We start from the raw sequence: 13,452 nt of genomic DNA on the forward strand, positions 1-13,452 counted from the left end.
GCCCATTCTGGTGCTAGCCGCTGGAGAAGGAAGTTCGCGCCCTGCCACCCCGCTTTGGTCCTAGAGGGACCCCCATCCCTCCCACCCCCTGCCCCCCACCCCGCCCCGGTCCCGCCTCGGCCGGTCCCGCCATGGCAGAGGTGGGAGCGGTCTTCACCTCTCTGGACTGGGATCTCCACGGCTTGTCCTCCTCGCTGGGGAGCGTGCCCTTCGCGGACTCCCCGGGCGTCCTGACCGAGCGCCTGGGCCAGATCGAGGGCAAGCTGCAGCGCGGCTCGCCCAGCGACTTCGCGCACCTGAAGGGGATCCTGCGGCGGCGGCAGCTCTACTGCCGCACGGGCTTCCACCTGGAGATCTTTCCCAACGGCACGGTGCACGGCACCCGCCACGACCACAGTCGCTTCGGTGAGGACGCGGCGGGCGGGGGCGGGGGCGGGGGGCGAGCCGGAGCGGACAGCGAGGAGGCCGCAGCCCGGGGCTCAGGCGCGGGGCTTCGCACAGGGCCGTCCGGGCTGGTCGGCATGGGAGGCAGCTGGGGACTCCCAGTGGACCCGACGTCAAGGCGAGGGCCGCGCCGCTCCGCATCGGGGCGCCCTGCAGCCTCGAACTCGTCGACGGAAGAGGAGCAGGCGCCGGGGCATCTTGAGATTTAGCCTCTCCTTTTCCCATCCTCCCCCTCCCCCTCCCCCCCCCGGAGCTGGGGGTGCTTCGGAGAACTGGAAACAGCTCCCTGAAGAAAGCAGGTCGAGCTAGGAGATGGTTTCAATTCTGGGGATGGGGGTGGGAAGGTGGGAGTGGAATGGGCTGTGGCTACGGGGCAGGGCGGAGGGGGGGGACGGTCAGCGATCCTCGAGGGCAGCAAGGCCCTTGAGCCAACTGCCCAGAGCAAGAGCCTCGGCCATGCTCGGTGTGGTGGACTGGTGACCTGCGCCTGGATCGCTTTGGGCCTGAGGTGACTGGGCAGCCACAGCACCTGTATGGCTCGGGCTGCTTTGCCCAGGGTAGGAGTCAATCTAGACATCAAGGCGTGAGCTGGGTGGGTACCAGGCATCTAGGAAACTCTACCGGGTTCCCTGTAAAAAGGCAGTTTACCCTGACCGACTTCGGGATGCCTGCTTCCAGAGAAGGAACTGCACAAATCCTGGTTGATCCTGGTTCTACCCTACCCCAGAAATAGGTGTCTCCTGGGTCCCGGACAGGAACCATTCTATCTCCATTCAGCATTGTCTCTGCCTACCTGTTCGCTGCTTATTCAAAGGCATAGCTGCTTGTTCCGCACACAGAAGGAACTACACAATAATAGGAACCTGGATCATACAAACGGAGAGCATTCCACTTTTAAGCAGATGTTTTGATCGTTCCTCCGTAACTTGGCCATTTTTACTTTCAATTTCCTATTTTCTCTCTACTAAGCTTTGTGCAGGTATAGTGAGAGCTCCCTCTCCTTGACCCCACCCCCAATCTCCTAATCCTCGCTACTTCCTCCCAAGGACTCTATAACCCAAGAAGGGCACCTTCCACCCCTAGGCTCTGCTTACCCTCAAACCCGACACCTTTCCTTTCTTGTTTCAATCTCTCTCCCTTCTCCCCACAAACCAATCTTTCCTCCTGTCCTCTATTCCTAGCTAGAGCTGCAACTGGCGTGCTGAGTTAAAACAATTTTTTTTAAGGTGTAGGGGCCAGTTGCTGGGCAAGACCAAGCATAGCAAACAACTTAGGGCCAGGATTGGCCTTCCTTGCTGGGAGCAGACAGGAACCCTAATGAGGTCTATGTCATCTTGGAAAAATGCACTCAGAACTGGAATACAGTAGGGTGGGGGAGCAACAGAGGGGTGCAGGTGTTTGTATAAACTTGCAGCAGGTCCTCAAAGGGTGATGAGGTGTTGGGAGTGTGAACTTGGCTCCTTTCCCTTTGATTACTTGTGACTTTGCAGTCCCTTTTTGTTCCTCTTCAGAAGGATTCCCACCCTGGCTTCAGAGCCTCCTGGAGGCTGCCAAAATATGCCCCAAAGATGCTGGGGTAGCTCATTTTATATATATATGTATATATATGTATGTATTTATATAAAGTCATGGAAGAATGGAGAAGTGTGGGGGTGGGGCAGTGAAGGTGGAGAAACTATGAACACAGTTCCCAGAGGCTACAAGTGTTTGTCTGGCTGCATACCTAAACTGAGCCAAATAACCTACAAGGTCAACATAAATCAGTAATAGGCTCTTGGGATAAGTGGTCTTTAATTAACTCCCTAAAGACACATCTTGATTTCTTTTCATCTCCCAAACCTGTTAAGAGTGTTAAATTTAAGGAGAAACCAAAGGAAATAAAACAGGCAGGAGAAAAGGATGTTTTCACTGCTGTTTAACTGACTGCCTCAGTTTTGTTTTGTTTAAAAAAAAAAAAAACATTTCCCGAGACCACTTCTTCATCACCTTTCTCTTTCCTCCTCTAACTTCCTGAACAGTCCCTGTATTTCCTACAAAGGAAATGATCACTGGTCAAAGCGGTTTCTTTGTAACTGCCCTTGCCAACCTACAAACACACGCACGCACACACACACACACGCACTCTGTCTCAGTTTAGCTTTTGGCAAAGAAAGAGGTGGCATTTGCATTTACTAACGCTCTCCTTCCTCCACATTTGAGTTAATCATGCAGGGTCTTCAATAAATCGAAACTTTAACATTCCATAAGTGCTTTAGCAGTCAACATTCCAGCAGGGTAAAGTAGGCCAGACTTAAGATATAAAATATTATAGATTTCTGCTGGGGGGGAGGGGATAGGCTCCAAAGGCCGTGTAAAGTAAATAGCTATTTGTTGTAATTGGAGAGCAGGGCCCCCAAGGATTACCCTGGAATCCAAATGTTCAGAATGAGCCCAAGAGCAACCCCTACTCCAAATAATAACCTGTTGGCACTGCATATGCTCCCCCACCCCCATCTGCAGGCAGTAGCCAGGAGGATTTCAATCGTTGCCTGGCTGGGAGTTTACATGAGGTTCACAGGGATACTGACATTCCTGAGGGCACTGTGAACTGGCAGAACAGAGACTGGGAGCCAGATTGGAGTAGAGACCTTTCTCGCCAGGTGGGATAGAGCAAGCTCGTGCAGCTGCTCTGGGGTTTGAGTGAGCTGGTTCTCATTTGGCAAGATGCCAAAGCAGCACTATCTTGGCCCTGAAGGCCTGACAGCATGGCTAAGGTTGCTCAAAAGAATTACGGACTCAGATTAAATGACACAATAGCCAGTCATCTATCTAAAGTCTGAAGCGATGGGCCCCAGGACAGACCAGTTTTGAATGAAGCCATGGGGAGATAGGTGTAAGAAGAGAAGAAATTGTATAGTGTGATGTGAATAAGTCGAGATGAGGCAGGGTACAGAGGGCTCCTGGGCCTTGAAGGGGTGAAAGTCCTGAGGACAAATTTTGTCTACTTAATATTTTGCCTTGAGATTTTACTGCTAACACCCCTCTCCAGCTGTAGCTGGGAACATGTGGAAATGGCTTGTTTTCTCTTCCCCTTCATGCTGGCTGCGATTCAGGAGAAGGTTTAGGAATAGCTGTTCCATCAGCATGTGCCACCGTGTTCCCACAGTTTAAATCCAGTGAAGACAAAAATTGGCAAAAGGAAATGATGCCCAAAGACAGCTGGGCGGGGATGACTCCAGCTGCTGGAGACCCCGATACTGGACACAACTCAAGCGACTTCCGGTATGATCTGTCCTTTGGCATAGGGTTAAATGAGAATTGGAGAAAACTGTGGTGACTCAAATGGCCACACCTCTGGGGTTTCGTGGTTTGTTCTCACACCAGGTCTTGGACAGGGAGATGACAAACTGACCCCCACTGCTTAATGAGCCCACAGTGCTGAGAGGCACCAGATACTCAGACAAGGAAAGAATGAAGACTTGAAGCTTGGTAGTAATTTGCTGAGGAAAAGCAATAACTGAAGACTCCAGGCTGGTATCTTTCAAAGTTTAGCCCCCAGAAGTGAATGTAACCTGCTTTCTACTTTTTGTTAGGTTTTTAGGTTAAGCCATACTGGACATTCTCTGTTGAGTCTTCTGTTTTCCCATATCCATCTCTTATAGGACGTTGCCAGAAGTAAACACATTACTCTGTGGGATCATTCCCTTTCTTATGCTAACTGCTAGTCCTCTATTCATGCAGTCTGTAGCATATTAAAGAGCCCTAGCAGCATAGTGGTCACACGTTTGACTGCTAACCCCAAGGCTAGCAGTGCAAAGCTCCCAGCTGCTCTGTGGAAGAAAGATGAGGCTTTGCACTCCCGTAAACAGTTACAGTCTTAGAAACCCACAGGAGCAGTTCTCCCATGTTTTATAGGGTTGTTATGAATCAGAATGGACTCTGTGCATATTAGCTTTTTCCCTTAAAATTTTTTATTGTATTTTATTTTATTGGGGGCTCTTACAGCTCTTATCACAATCCATACATATATCCATTTTGTCAAACACATCTTTACATATGTTGCCATCAGTTTTTCAAAATATTTTCTTTCTACTTGAGCTCCTGGCATCAGTTCATTCCCCCCTCTTTCCCCATGCCCCCTTGATAATTTATAAATTATTCTCTTTTTTTTTCATGTCTTACACACCGACTGCTGCCTCATTTCACCCACCTTTCTGCTCTCCGTCCCCCTGGGATGAGGGCCGTACATCAATCATTGTGATCAGTTCCCTCTTAAACCCCCGCCCCCTTACCCTTGCCCTCCTAGTATCACTGCTACAGGAATCCAGAACAGATAAACCCCTGGGGACCAGTAAGGGGAGCAGCAATCCCTTTTTATTTTTAATAATAAAATAATTATTTTATTTTTGCATCCCACTAATCACACATACTGAGCTTACGTCACTCAATATAGGGTTTTTGTGGTCTATGCCTTGATAAGTCATATCTCCCCATTTCAAAGACGGTCAAACAAAATAAAATATATCATAAAAATGTACAGAAACACAAAATAACAGTGTATGTTTTCAGATAATTTACATGGTTGCCTGAAGTGGGGAGGCAGATGGGAGCAGGAGATGGAAATAAAATAAATGGATAAATAAAAACCCTTGCCCAAGCCAATGATGGCAATGGATTATGAACTAAGAAGTACGATGGATTCAACCATCTACGCTTGAGGTTACCCTTTCCTCGCCTCCACTGAGGGTTTAGGGACGCAAGTTTAGGACTTTACATTTGTTCTAAAGGCATACAGCTGAGAGGAGTGGCATGATAAAAAATTAGTTCCAATTACATTTATGGAGTTGATAAATATTATGGTGCATATTTTGTTAGTGTCAGCCCATTTTTACATCTTAGATTCTCTTTAGATCTTGATCGTGCAATCCCTCTCAGTTGTACATCTTAAAATACAACTTCTTCATAGAAGTCATTTATGTTAAGATGGCCAGAACCAAAATCAGAACCTTGGGTACAACTAAATATTTTGGTCTATTAAATCTGGATTTCATTAGCCCCTACTTGGCACTAGTTACTTTTCTGTCCCCTCCTGCCATCATATGTGAAGCTCTTTTGCAAAAGCTGCTTTTTCTGTGTACTCTAAGGAGCCCTGGTGGCACTGTCCAGTAAGTGCTGGACTGCTAACTGCAAGTTCAAGTCCACCAGCTGCTCTACAGGAGATGAGGCTACTTGCTCCCGTAAAGATTTAAAAAACCTCAGAAATCCTAAATAGAGGCAAAAGCAATGAGTTTAGTTTGGCTATGAGTTAGCAAAAACCAAAATGAGAAGAAAACTTGGAGGAGAATTTCAGTCCTAGATGCTAAGGCATCTTACTGTTCTATATAACGGCAGCAGAAGACCCTTACATTCTTGAAATAGTTCAAAATGGGCTGTGGAACGAGGTCTTCATAAAACTGCCATGGAGTTCTTGAGCAGTGCAAATGGTTAGCATGCTTACTTATTAACCAAAAGGTTGGAGATTCAAATTCAACAAGTGGCATCTCAGAAAAAAAGATCTAGCAATCAAAAAGGTCTAGCCATAGAAAACTAGATAGAAGGTGGGAAAAGGGTGGGGAGGGGACCAACCCAGGGTCAAGGGAACAACAAGTGAACTAAAATCAATGGAGAGAAAGGTGTAGGATGTCTAGTGGGGCTTACTCAAGGGCAATGTAGCAGCAAGGAATTACTAAACCCAAATGAAGGCCAAACATGATGGTGGGACAAGAGGAAAGTAAAAAGAAATAGAGGAAAGAACCAGGAGGCAAAAAACATTTATAGAGGTCTAAATAGAGGCATGTACATATGTAAATGTGTTTATATATGATGGGGAAATATTTATGTGCATATATTTATAGGTTTAGTATTAATGTAACAGATGAACATTGGGCCTCAATTCAAGTATTCCCTCAACACAAGAACTCATTGTTTTAATAATACAGCATTCCATGATGCTCACCTTCCTGACACGATCGCTGAAGACAAATGGGTACATAAGCAAATGTGGTGAAGAAAGCTGATGGTTCCCAGCTAGCAAAAGATATAGCATCTGGGGTCTTAAAAGCTTGAAGATAAACAAGCAGCCATGTAACTAAGAAGCAACACAGTCCACATGGAAGAAGCACACCAGCCTGTGTGATCATGAGGTGTCGATGGGATCAGGTATCAGGCATCTCAGATGACCCAGAACAAAATCATACCTGATGTGAATGGGGGGTGGGGATGGCATGGAATGGTGATCCAATGCCCATCTGTAGACAATTGGACATCCCCTCAAAGAGGGGTAACAGGGTGCTGTATAGCACCGATGAAGCGCACAACTTTCCTCTAGTTCTTTGGTGCTTCCTTCCCCCCACTATTATGACTTCAATTCTACCTTACAAATTGGATTAGACCAGAGCATGCACTACAGATAAGAGCCTGCAACACAGGGAATCCAGGATAGATAAACCCCTCAGGGCCAAGAATGAGAGTAGAGATACCAGGAGGATTGGGGGAGGGTGGGGGGAGGAAGGGGAAATTGATCACAAGAATCGATCTAGAACCCCCTCCCAGGGGAATGAACAACGGAAAAGTGGGTGAGGGGTGACGGAGGATGATGTAAGATATGAAAATAGTAATCTATAACTTCTCAAGGGTTTGTGAGGGAGGGCAGGCAGGGGAGGAAGGGGGAAGAAATGAGGAGCTGATAACAGTGACTCAAGTGGGAAGAGAATGCTTTGAAAATGATGAGGGCAGCATATGTGCAAATGTGCTTGACACACTGGATGAATGTATGGATTGTGATGAGTTGTAAGAGCCCCCAGTAAAAGTTAAAAAAAGAAAAGAAGAAGAAAACTCCATGGAGCACAGTTGTGCTCTGACACACATAGGGTTAGATAAGTTGGAATTGTCTTAAAGACACCTGATTGAGTAAAAGCTGCCATGCCTGAGTAAATATCCATACACCAGTTTAAGTCACTGGGATACTTCCCCTGGAGACATCCCATTGACTTTTCGTTTCCATGCCTGTACCTTACTTCAAAATTAACCGCTTACATTTTTTATATTTAAAAAATTAGTCCTGTTCCAATTGCATAGAATAAAACCCTTAAGAACTTCATAGGTTTGATATGAAGAACCACCAAATGTGAGTTCATTTTAGACCTTTGAGTGCCTCCGTGAATCAATTATACCAAATGTTGGCATGTGTACTGAAAAACATGGATCTATACAATGATATCAAAGACAATTCTAGTTGATTGGTATGTCTGCATCTATATACTAGATGTACTATCTTTGAACAGAATTTCAAGAGTTTAAGTATCCTTAGGCTTTCAGTTATGAGTCCTTTCCCCCCTGTTAGTAGTTAAATTCTTTGTTTCCTTTTCATTTTTCTTCCGTTCCTGAGTAAATAAAAATGTTTTCAAATCCTCAGCTCTAACCTCAGCTACGGGATTTTTCTTAACTTCTTCCCTTTCCCCTAAAAGTTACGATATCTCAAATCAGTATCCAGTCCAATTCTTTATCCTAGATAAACTTAAAATTCTCAAGAGAGAAAATAGACATGGCTGGGTTGTCAGCCATGTGCTGAACTGGCTGAAAACATGCACTAGGAGAAAGCCCTCACTGATCCACATTTTGCCTCCGTCCATAAGCACTGTGAACAAACTTAGTATCCTCTGTGGCCTACGTTGGTGTTAACTAAGGCAGTTGGAAATAGAATAATTGACTTTAAAGACGTGGGAGCTGAGAGAATGAAAAACATCCTTAGTCTACAAGATAGCCAGGTGTCTCTTGGGAAAAGGGGAAGTGACTTTGGAAATGATACAGAAATTTAATCTCATTTTTCTACTTAGATAGCTGCTCTCTCATTTATTAAAATGGTGGTGCATTGATTCCTTACTTATCAACATGCTTAGATTCTAAAAACCAAGTCATTCTGCAAAAATCAGTGTTATGAAAAAGTGGCAGATGACATCATCAGATTAAAAATGGGAGATGACTACATCGCTATATAACTGTCAAACTTCATCATTCTATAGCTGTCATATTACATCATAACATAACTGTCAAACCACTAAGAATCATGGCCCAATCAAGTTGACACATAATTTTAACCATCACAGCCAGTGTTATTCTCACCTCACACTTCGGCAATTGTTACTGTCAGGCTTGCATTATTAATGCTCCAAATAATTGGATAGTCCCTTTTTTATTGTCATAAATGCAATTGTTGGTTAATGAAATAGTCAATTAATGAGTAAATATACTCGACAGCAATGTATCTTACAATTATGAAACTTTAATAACCAAAGCATTCCCTCAGTTTCTTCCTCGTAATTGCCTAAGAGTGTTAAGTAGAAGCAGAGAGGGTTTCTTCCCATTACATATGGAAAACAAGGTCCAGAGAGACTGTGTGTCTTCTCTGAGTTTCCATTCTTACTTCGAAATATGGTTTCATGGGGTAATTCACCAAGTATACACAGGGCTAGCCTCTAGTTGGATAAAAATAACTGGTAGCCCATGTCACCTGAACAACTTCCTTTTAGCTCGTTGTTAGTAATGGGAATTGCATTTCCTTTTTTTTTTCAAGGAATCCTGGAGTTTATCAGCCTGGCTGTGGGACTGATCAGCATCCGAGGAGTGGACTCTGGACTGTACTTAGGAATGAATGATCGAGGAGAATTATATGGTTCGGTAAGTTTAAAGTTTTCTTTTCTTCGGAGGCTATAACTACCGGTGTTTGGACAATGTAAGGCAAACGTATAAAAGCATTTATCTAACACTTGAAAGCATTCTAGCCAATCTGAAGATTGGTGTCTTTTAGTAATTTCCTGATTGCCAGGGTCTTGCTACATTAACACCTTGACTAAATTTTCTGCCAGCAAAGCATAAGCTTATCTATGATCCATTGGCCCTTGCCTTTCCAATGAGAGGACTAGCTAGCTAGTTTGATAGCAACAGTAAGTTCCTCTGTTAGTTCATCAGTAGATGGCCAGGGTTTACAGCATAGGTTCCCAAACATATTTGCCATATTACCCGTCTTTTCAGGAAAAGAAATTACTTCCCCCTCCCCCCGCCTCTGGTAATTAACAACTTTTGTATTATAGACAACAATCCAGGATAAAGTGTAGACATTTGCTTTTGCAGCCTCCTGAATAGTTCCAGCACTCCCCAGGAAGTTGTATTGCTCACTTTGGGAGACACTCATTTCAAACATTAACTGTCCCAGGGAACACATGTGAATTTTAATACGTACCTAGAGAAGCTCAGGTGGCATAGTGGTTATGTATTGGACTGCGAGCCACAAGGACAGCAATATGAAACCACTGGCCATTCCTTGGAAGAAAAATGAGGCTTCTACTCTCAGGAAGATTTATAGTCTCAGACACCCACAGGGAAACCCACTGTCCTATAAGGTTGCTATGAGTTGAAGTTGACTGGATGATAGTGAGTTTGGTTTGGGGAGAGGAATAGCACAGTAGTAAATATGAAAATAAGCAATGGGGAGCAGAGCAGGGCGGCCCTGATGGAGTGCAAAGGATAGACTTTGGGGCCAGAGCGTGGCACCCCGTAAGACTTACAAGACACACCTAGAGGTAAAAAATCAGACCTTGATCTATTTACAGGTTTTCTTTTAAAAATTTTTTCTTTTTAAAATTTATTTATTCTTTTCTGGGTCGTTGGTTTTCTTTTTTGTTGTCACCGTGTGTTCTCTTTTGTCACTTTGTCTTGCTCTGCCTTGGTTTTTGGTGCATATTATTACCTCTGCAGATCTATCTAGATAAGATAGGCTGGATGAACAGTCTGGAGGAGAAAGCAAGGAGACCAATGGTTCCAGGTGGACATGGGAGAGGGGAAAGCAGGGATAAGGAGGTGATGTTGACCAATCCAGGGACAAGGAGCAACAAGTGATCCAAACTTAGTGGCAAGGAGGGTGTGAGAGGTCTGGTAGGGATTCAGCAAGGGCAATGTAACAGAGAGAAAATACTGAAACCCAAGTGAAGGCTGAGCATGACAGTGGGATGAGAGGAAAGTGAAAGGAAATAGAGGAAAGAACTAGGAGGCAAAGGGTATTTATAGAGGTCTAAATACAGGCATGTACATTTGTAAATATATTTATATAGGATGGTGGGGAAATAGATCTACATGCACATATTTATAGGTTTAGTGTTAAGGCAGCAGATGCACATTGGACCTCCACTCAAGTACTTACTCAATGCAAGAATACTTTGTTCTATTAAATTGACATTCCATGATGCACAGTTTCCCAACACGATCACTGAAGAGAAAAGTATGCATAAGCCAATATGGTGAAGAAAGCCAATGGTGCCCAGCTATCACAAAATATAGCGTCTGGGGTTTTAAAGGCTTGCAGGTAAACAAGCAGCCATCTAGCTCAGAAGCAACAAAGCCCACATGGAAGAAGCACACCAGCCTATGTGACCACAAGGTGTCGAAGGGACCAGGTATCAGGCATCAAAGAACAAAAAATCATATCATTGTAAGTGAGGGTGAGCGCAGAGTGGAGACCCAAAGCCCATCTATAGGCAACTGTACACCCCCTTACAGAAGGGTCTCAGGGAAGAGACGAGCCAGTCAGGGTGCAGGGTAGCAAGGATGAAGCATACAACTTTCCTCTAGTTCTTAAATGCTTCTTCCCCCCACTGTCATGATCCCAATTCTACCTTACAAATCTGGCTAAACCAAAGGATGGACACTGGTACAGATAGGAACTGGAAACACAGGGAATCCAGGACAGATGAGCCCTTCAGCACCAGTGGCGATACCTGGTGAGTGGACGGAAGGTGGGATAGAAAGGGGAAATAGATTGCAAGGACTTACATATAACCTCCTCCCTGGGTGATGGACAACAGAAAATTGGATGAAGTGAGACATCAGACAGTGTAAGAAATGACAAAATAATAATAATTTATAAATTATCAAGGGTTCATGAGTGAGGGGGGAGCAGGAGGGAGGGGGGAAATGAGGAGCTGATATCAAGGGCTCACGTAGAAAACAAATGTTTTGAGAATGATGATGGCAGCAAATGTACAAATGTGCTTGACACAGTGGATACATGTATGGATTGTGATAAGAATTGTACGAGCTTCCAATAAAATAATTCTTTTAAAAAAGCAATGGAAGAGCTGGCCTTCATACTGAAGGTTCTTAGAATAACAACTCAGTCCCTGGTTTCTAGATTGCTTCAGCTGAATCCCAAAGGCCAAATGAAAGTGAGGGCTTCAGAATCTGGTGAACAGCCTTAGCCCCAAGCTTGGGCTGGGCTAGCTGCATTACATTTTTTTTCTATTTTGGAAGCTACCCCAGTGGTGAGAACCAGGGAGTGACTTTGCTGACCTCAACCTTTTCAGGGGATCCCAACTTCTTGCTTTGACTTTTGAGTCACATATCATGCTTTCTGGCTGCCTCAACCCCGTGAAATCAAAACACATTTTTCCCTGACACGTAAGAGATAGACCTGTCCCCAGCACTTGGTATTGGCAACCCCAGCGAGCAGTATGGCAGCTGGATCAAGTGTGAGAAGAAAAGACAGAGGCAAGAGACCAGGGAGTTGCCAGCTTGAAGTAGGGAGATTGGAGGAGTTTTTATAGAGATCTTTTCTGAGCTTTCTAACTGACATGCTTGAGACTGTTCATTGGGAGAGATCACAGCTCACCTCCTATGGGGCTTTATATAGATCCAAGGGCATTGCCTGTCCCTTGACATAGTTGCCTATAATCTCAGTGAATTTGCGCATCAACAGCCCTAAATGAAGAGACAGCTCAGTAGGGAGGCCATCTCCTCCAATTCCCTACTTTCAGGAAAGATCTCACATAAAATAGTCTTGTGTGGCTCAAAAACCAGGATGAAGGAGATACATTTAGGAGTATCTTTGGAACAAGCATACGGGAAGATACTGGCCAAAATTTTCTAATATTAATGTGCTATTGCTATTTCAGGATTTCTGTACCAGCAATGTGGGATGGGAGAAATAATTGTATAATGGGCTCTACTTTATTTTCTCACCCTCACAGAAGAAACTCACACGTGAATGTGTTTTCCGGGAACAGTTTGAAGAAAACTGGTACAACACCTATGCCTCCACCTTGTACAAACACTCGGACTCGGAGAGACAGTATTATGTTGCTCTGAATAAAGATGGTTCACCCAGGGAGGGATACAGGACTAAACGACACCAGAAATTCACTCACTTTTTACCTAGGCCAGTAGATCCTTCTAAGTTGCCCTCCATATCCAGAGACCTCTTCCATTATAGGTAACCAATCCCGAGTGTGACCACTATGACCCAGAGATTGTGGGACCACTGCTGTCTCTGCAGGCACTATACTCATAGCGTTTAAATCCTTTCTTGCTACCAAGTTAGATACCAGAGAAGCACCCACTGTTCAACTTCAACCTAGCTGTTCCCTTGTTGTTCAAAGTGTATATCAAGGTTGAGTTATTTGGGGGAGGGATATGTAGAGAGGGGATGGGCTAGAAGGAATCTTGTATATATCTTTTTCTGTATTCATCTTCTTTCCCCTGATGTGGCATGAGAGAGAATAGGAGCCCCTGCCAAGGGCCAGGGGTCTCTTGCTCCAGGATGTACCCAAATACCTCAACAGTAGGTAAATAAAAGACCAAGGAATCTGCCACGGAGGCTACCTGCAGAGCTTTGGAAAAAATCTCATTGAGAAAATTCTTAGGGCTATAGCCCTGCTGCAAGCTATCCCTGCATTGACGTGACAGATTTCTCTTCTGTTCTGACATGCAGTTTTCCTGCCATTGGAAGTAGGACATGGGTGCGTTTTTTTAAAATGATATGAAAATGTAAGCATGGATACTGTGCATAAGGACAAACTATTTATGAAATGTATGTGCTATTTATTTTATATATTTATTTATTTCAAAATAATTTTATTTTTAATTAGAGATGCTATGACTGGATTTTCATCAGAAAGAATAAGGTCCTACTGAAACATGATAAAATGAGTTATTAAGGATTTT

General features: G+C 44.4%; 1 protein-coding gene across 1 annotated transcript; it reads left to right on the top strand.

Moving 5' to 3' along the window:
• The first annotated feature begins 131 nt into the window (after nt 1-131).
• On the top strand, nt 132-12,725 carry FGF16 (fibroblast growth factor 16). The gene is made up of 3 exons (XM_075539332.1): nt 132-405; nt 9,035-9,138; nt 12,480-12,725. Exons 1-3 carry the CDS (start codon nt 132-134, stop codon nt 12,723-12,725), a joined length of 624 nt encoding a protein of 207 aa, XP_075395447.1.
• Nucleotides 12,726-13,452: the final 727 nt, after the last annotated feature.

Source organism: Tenrec ecaudatus, chromosome X (assembly GCF_050624435.1).
Source record: "Tenrec ecaudatus isolate mTenEca1 chromosome X, mTenEca1.hap1, whole genome shotgun sequence".
In the NCBI taxonomy this organism is placed as follows: domain Eukaryota; kingdom Metazoa; phylum Chordata; class Mammalia; order Afrosoricida; family Tenrecidae; genus Tenrec; species Tenrec ecaudatus.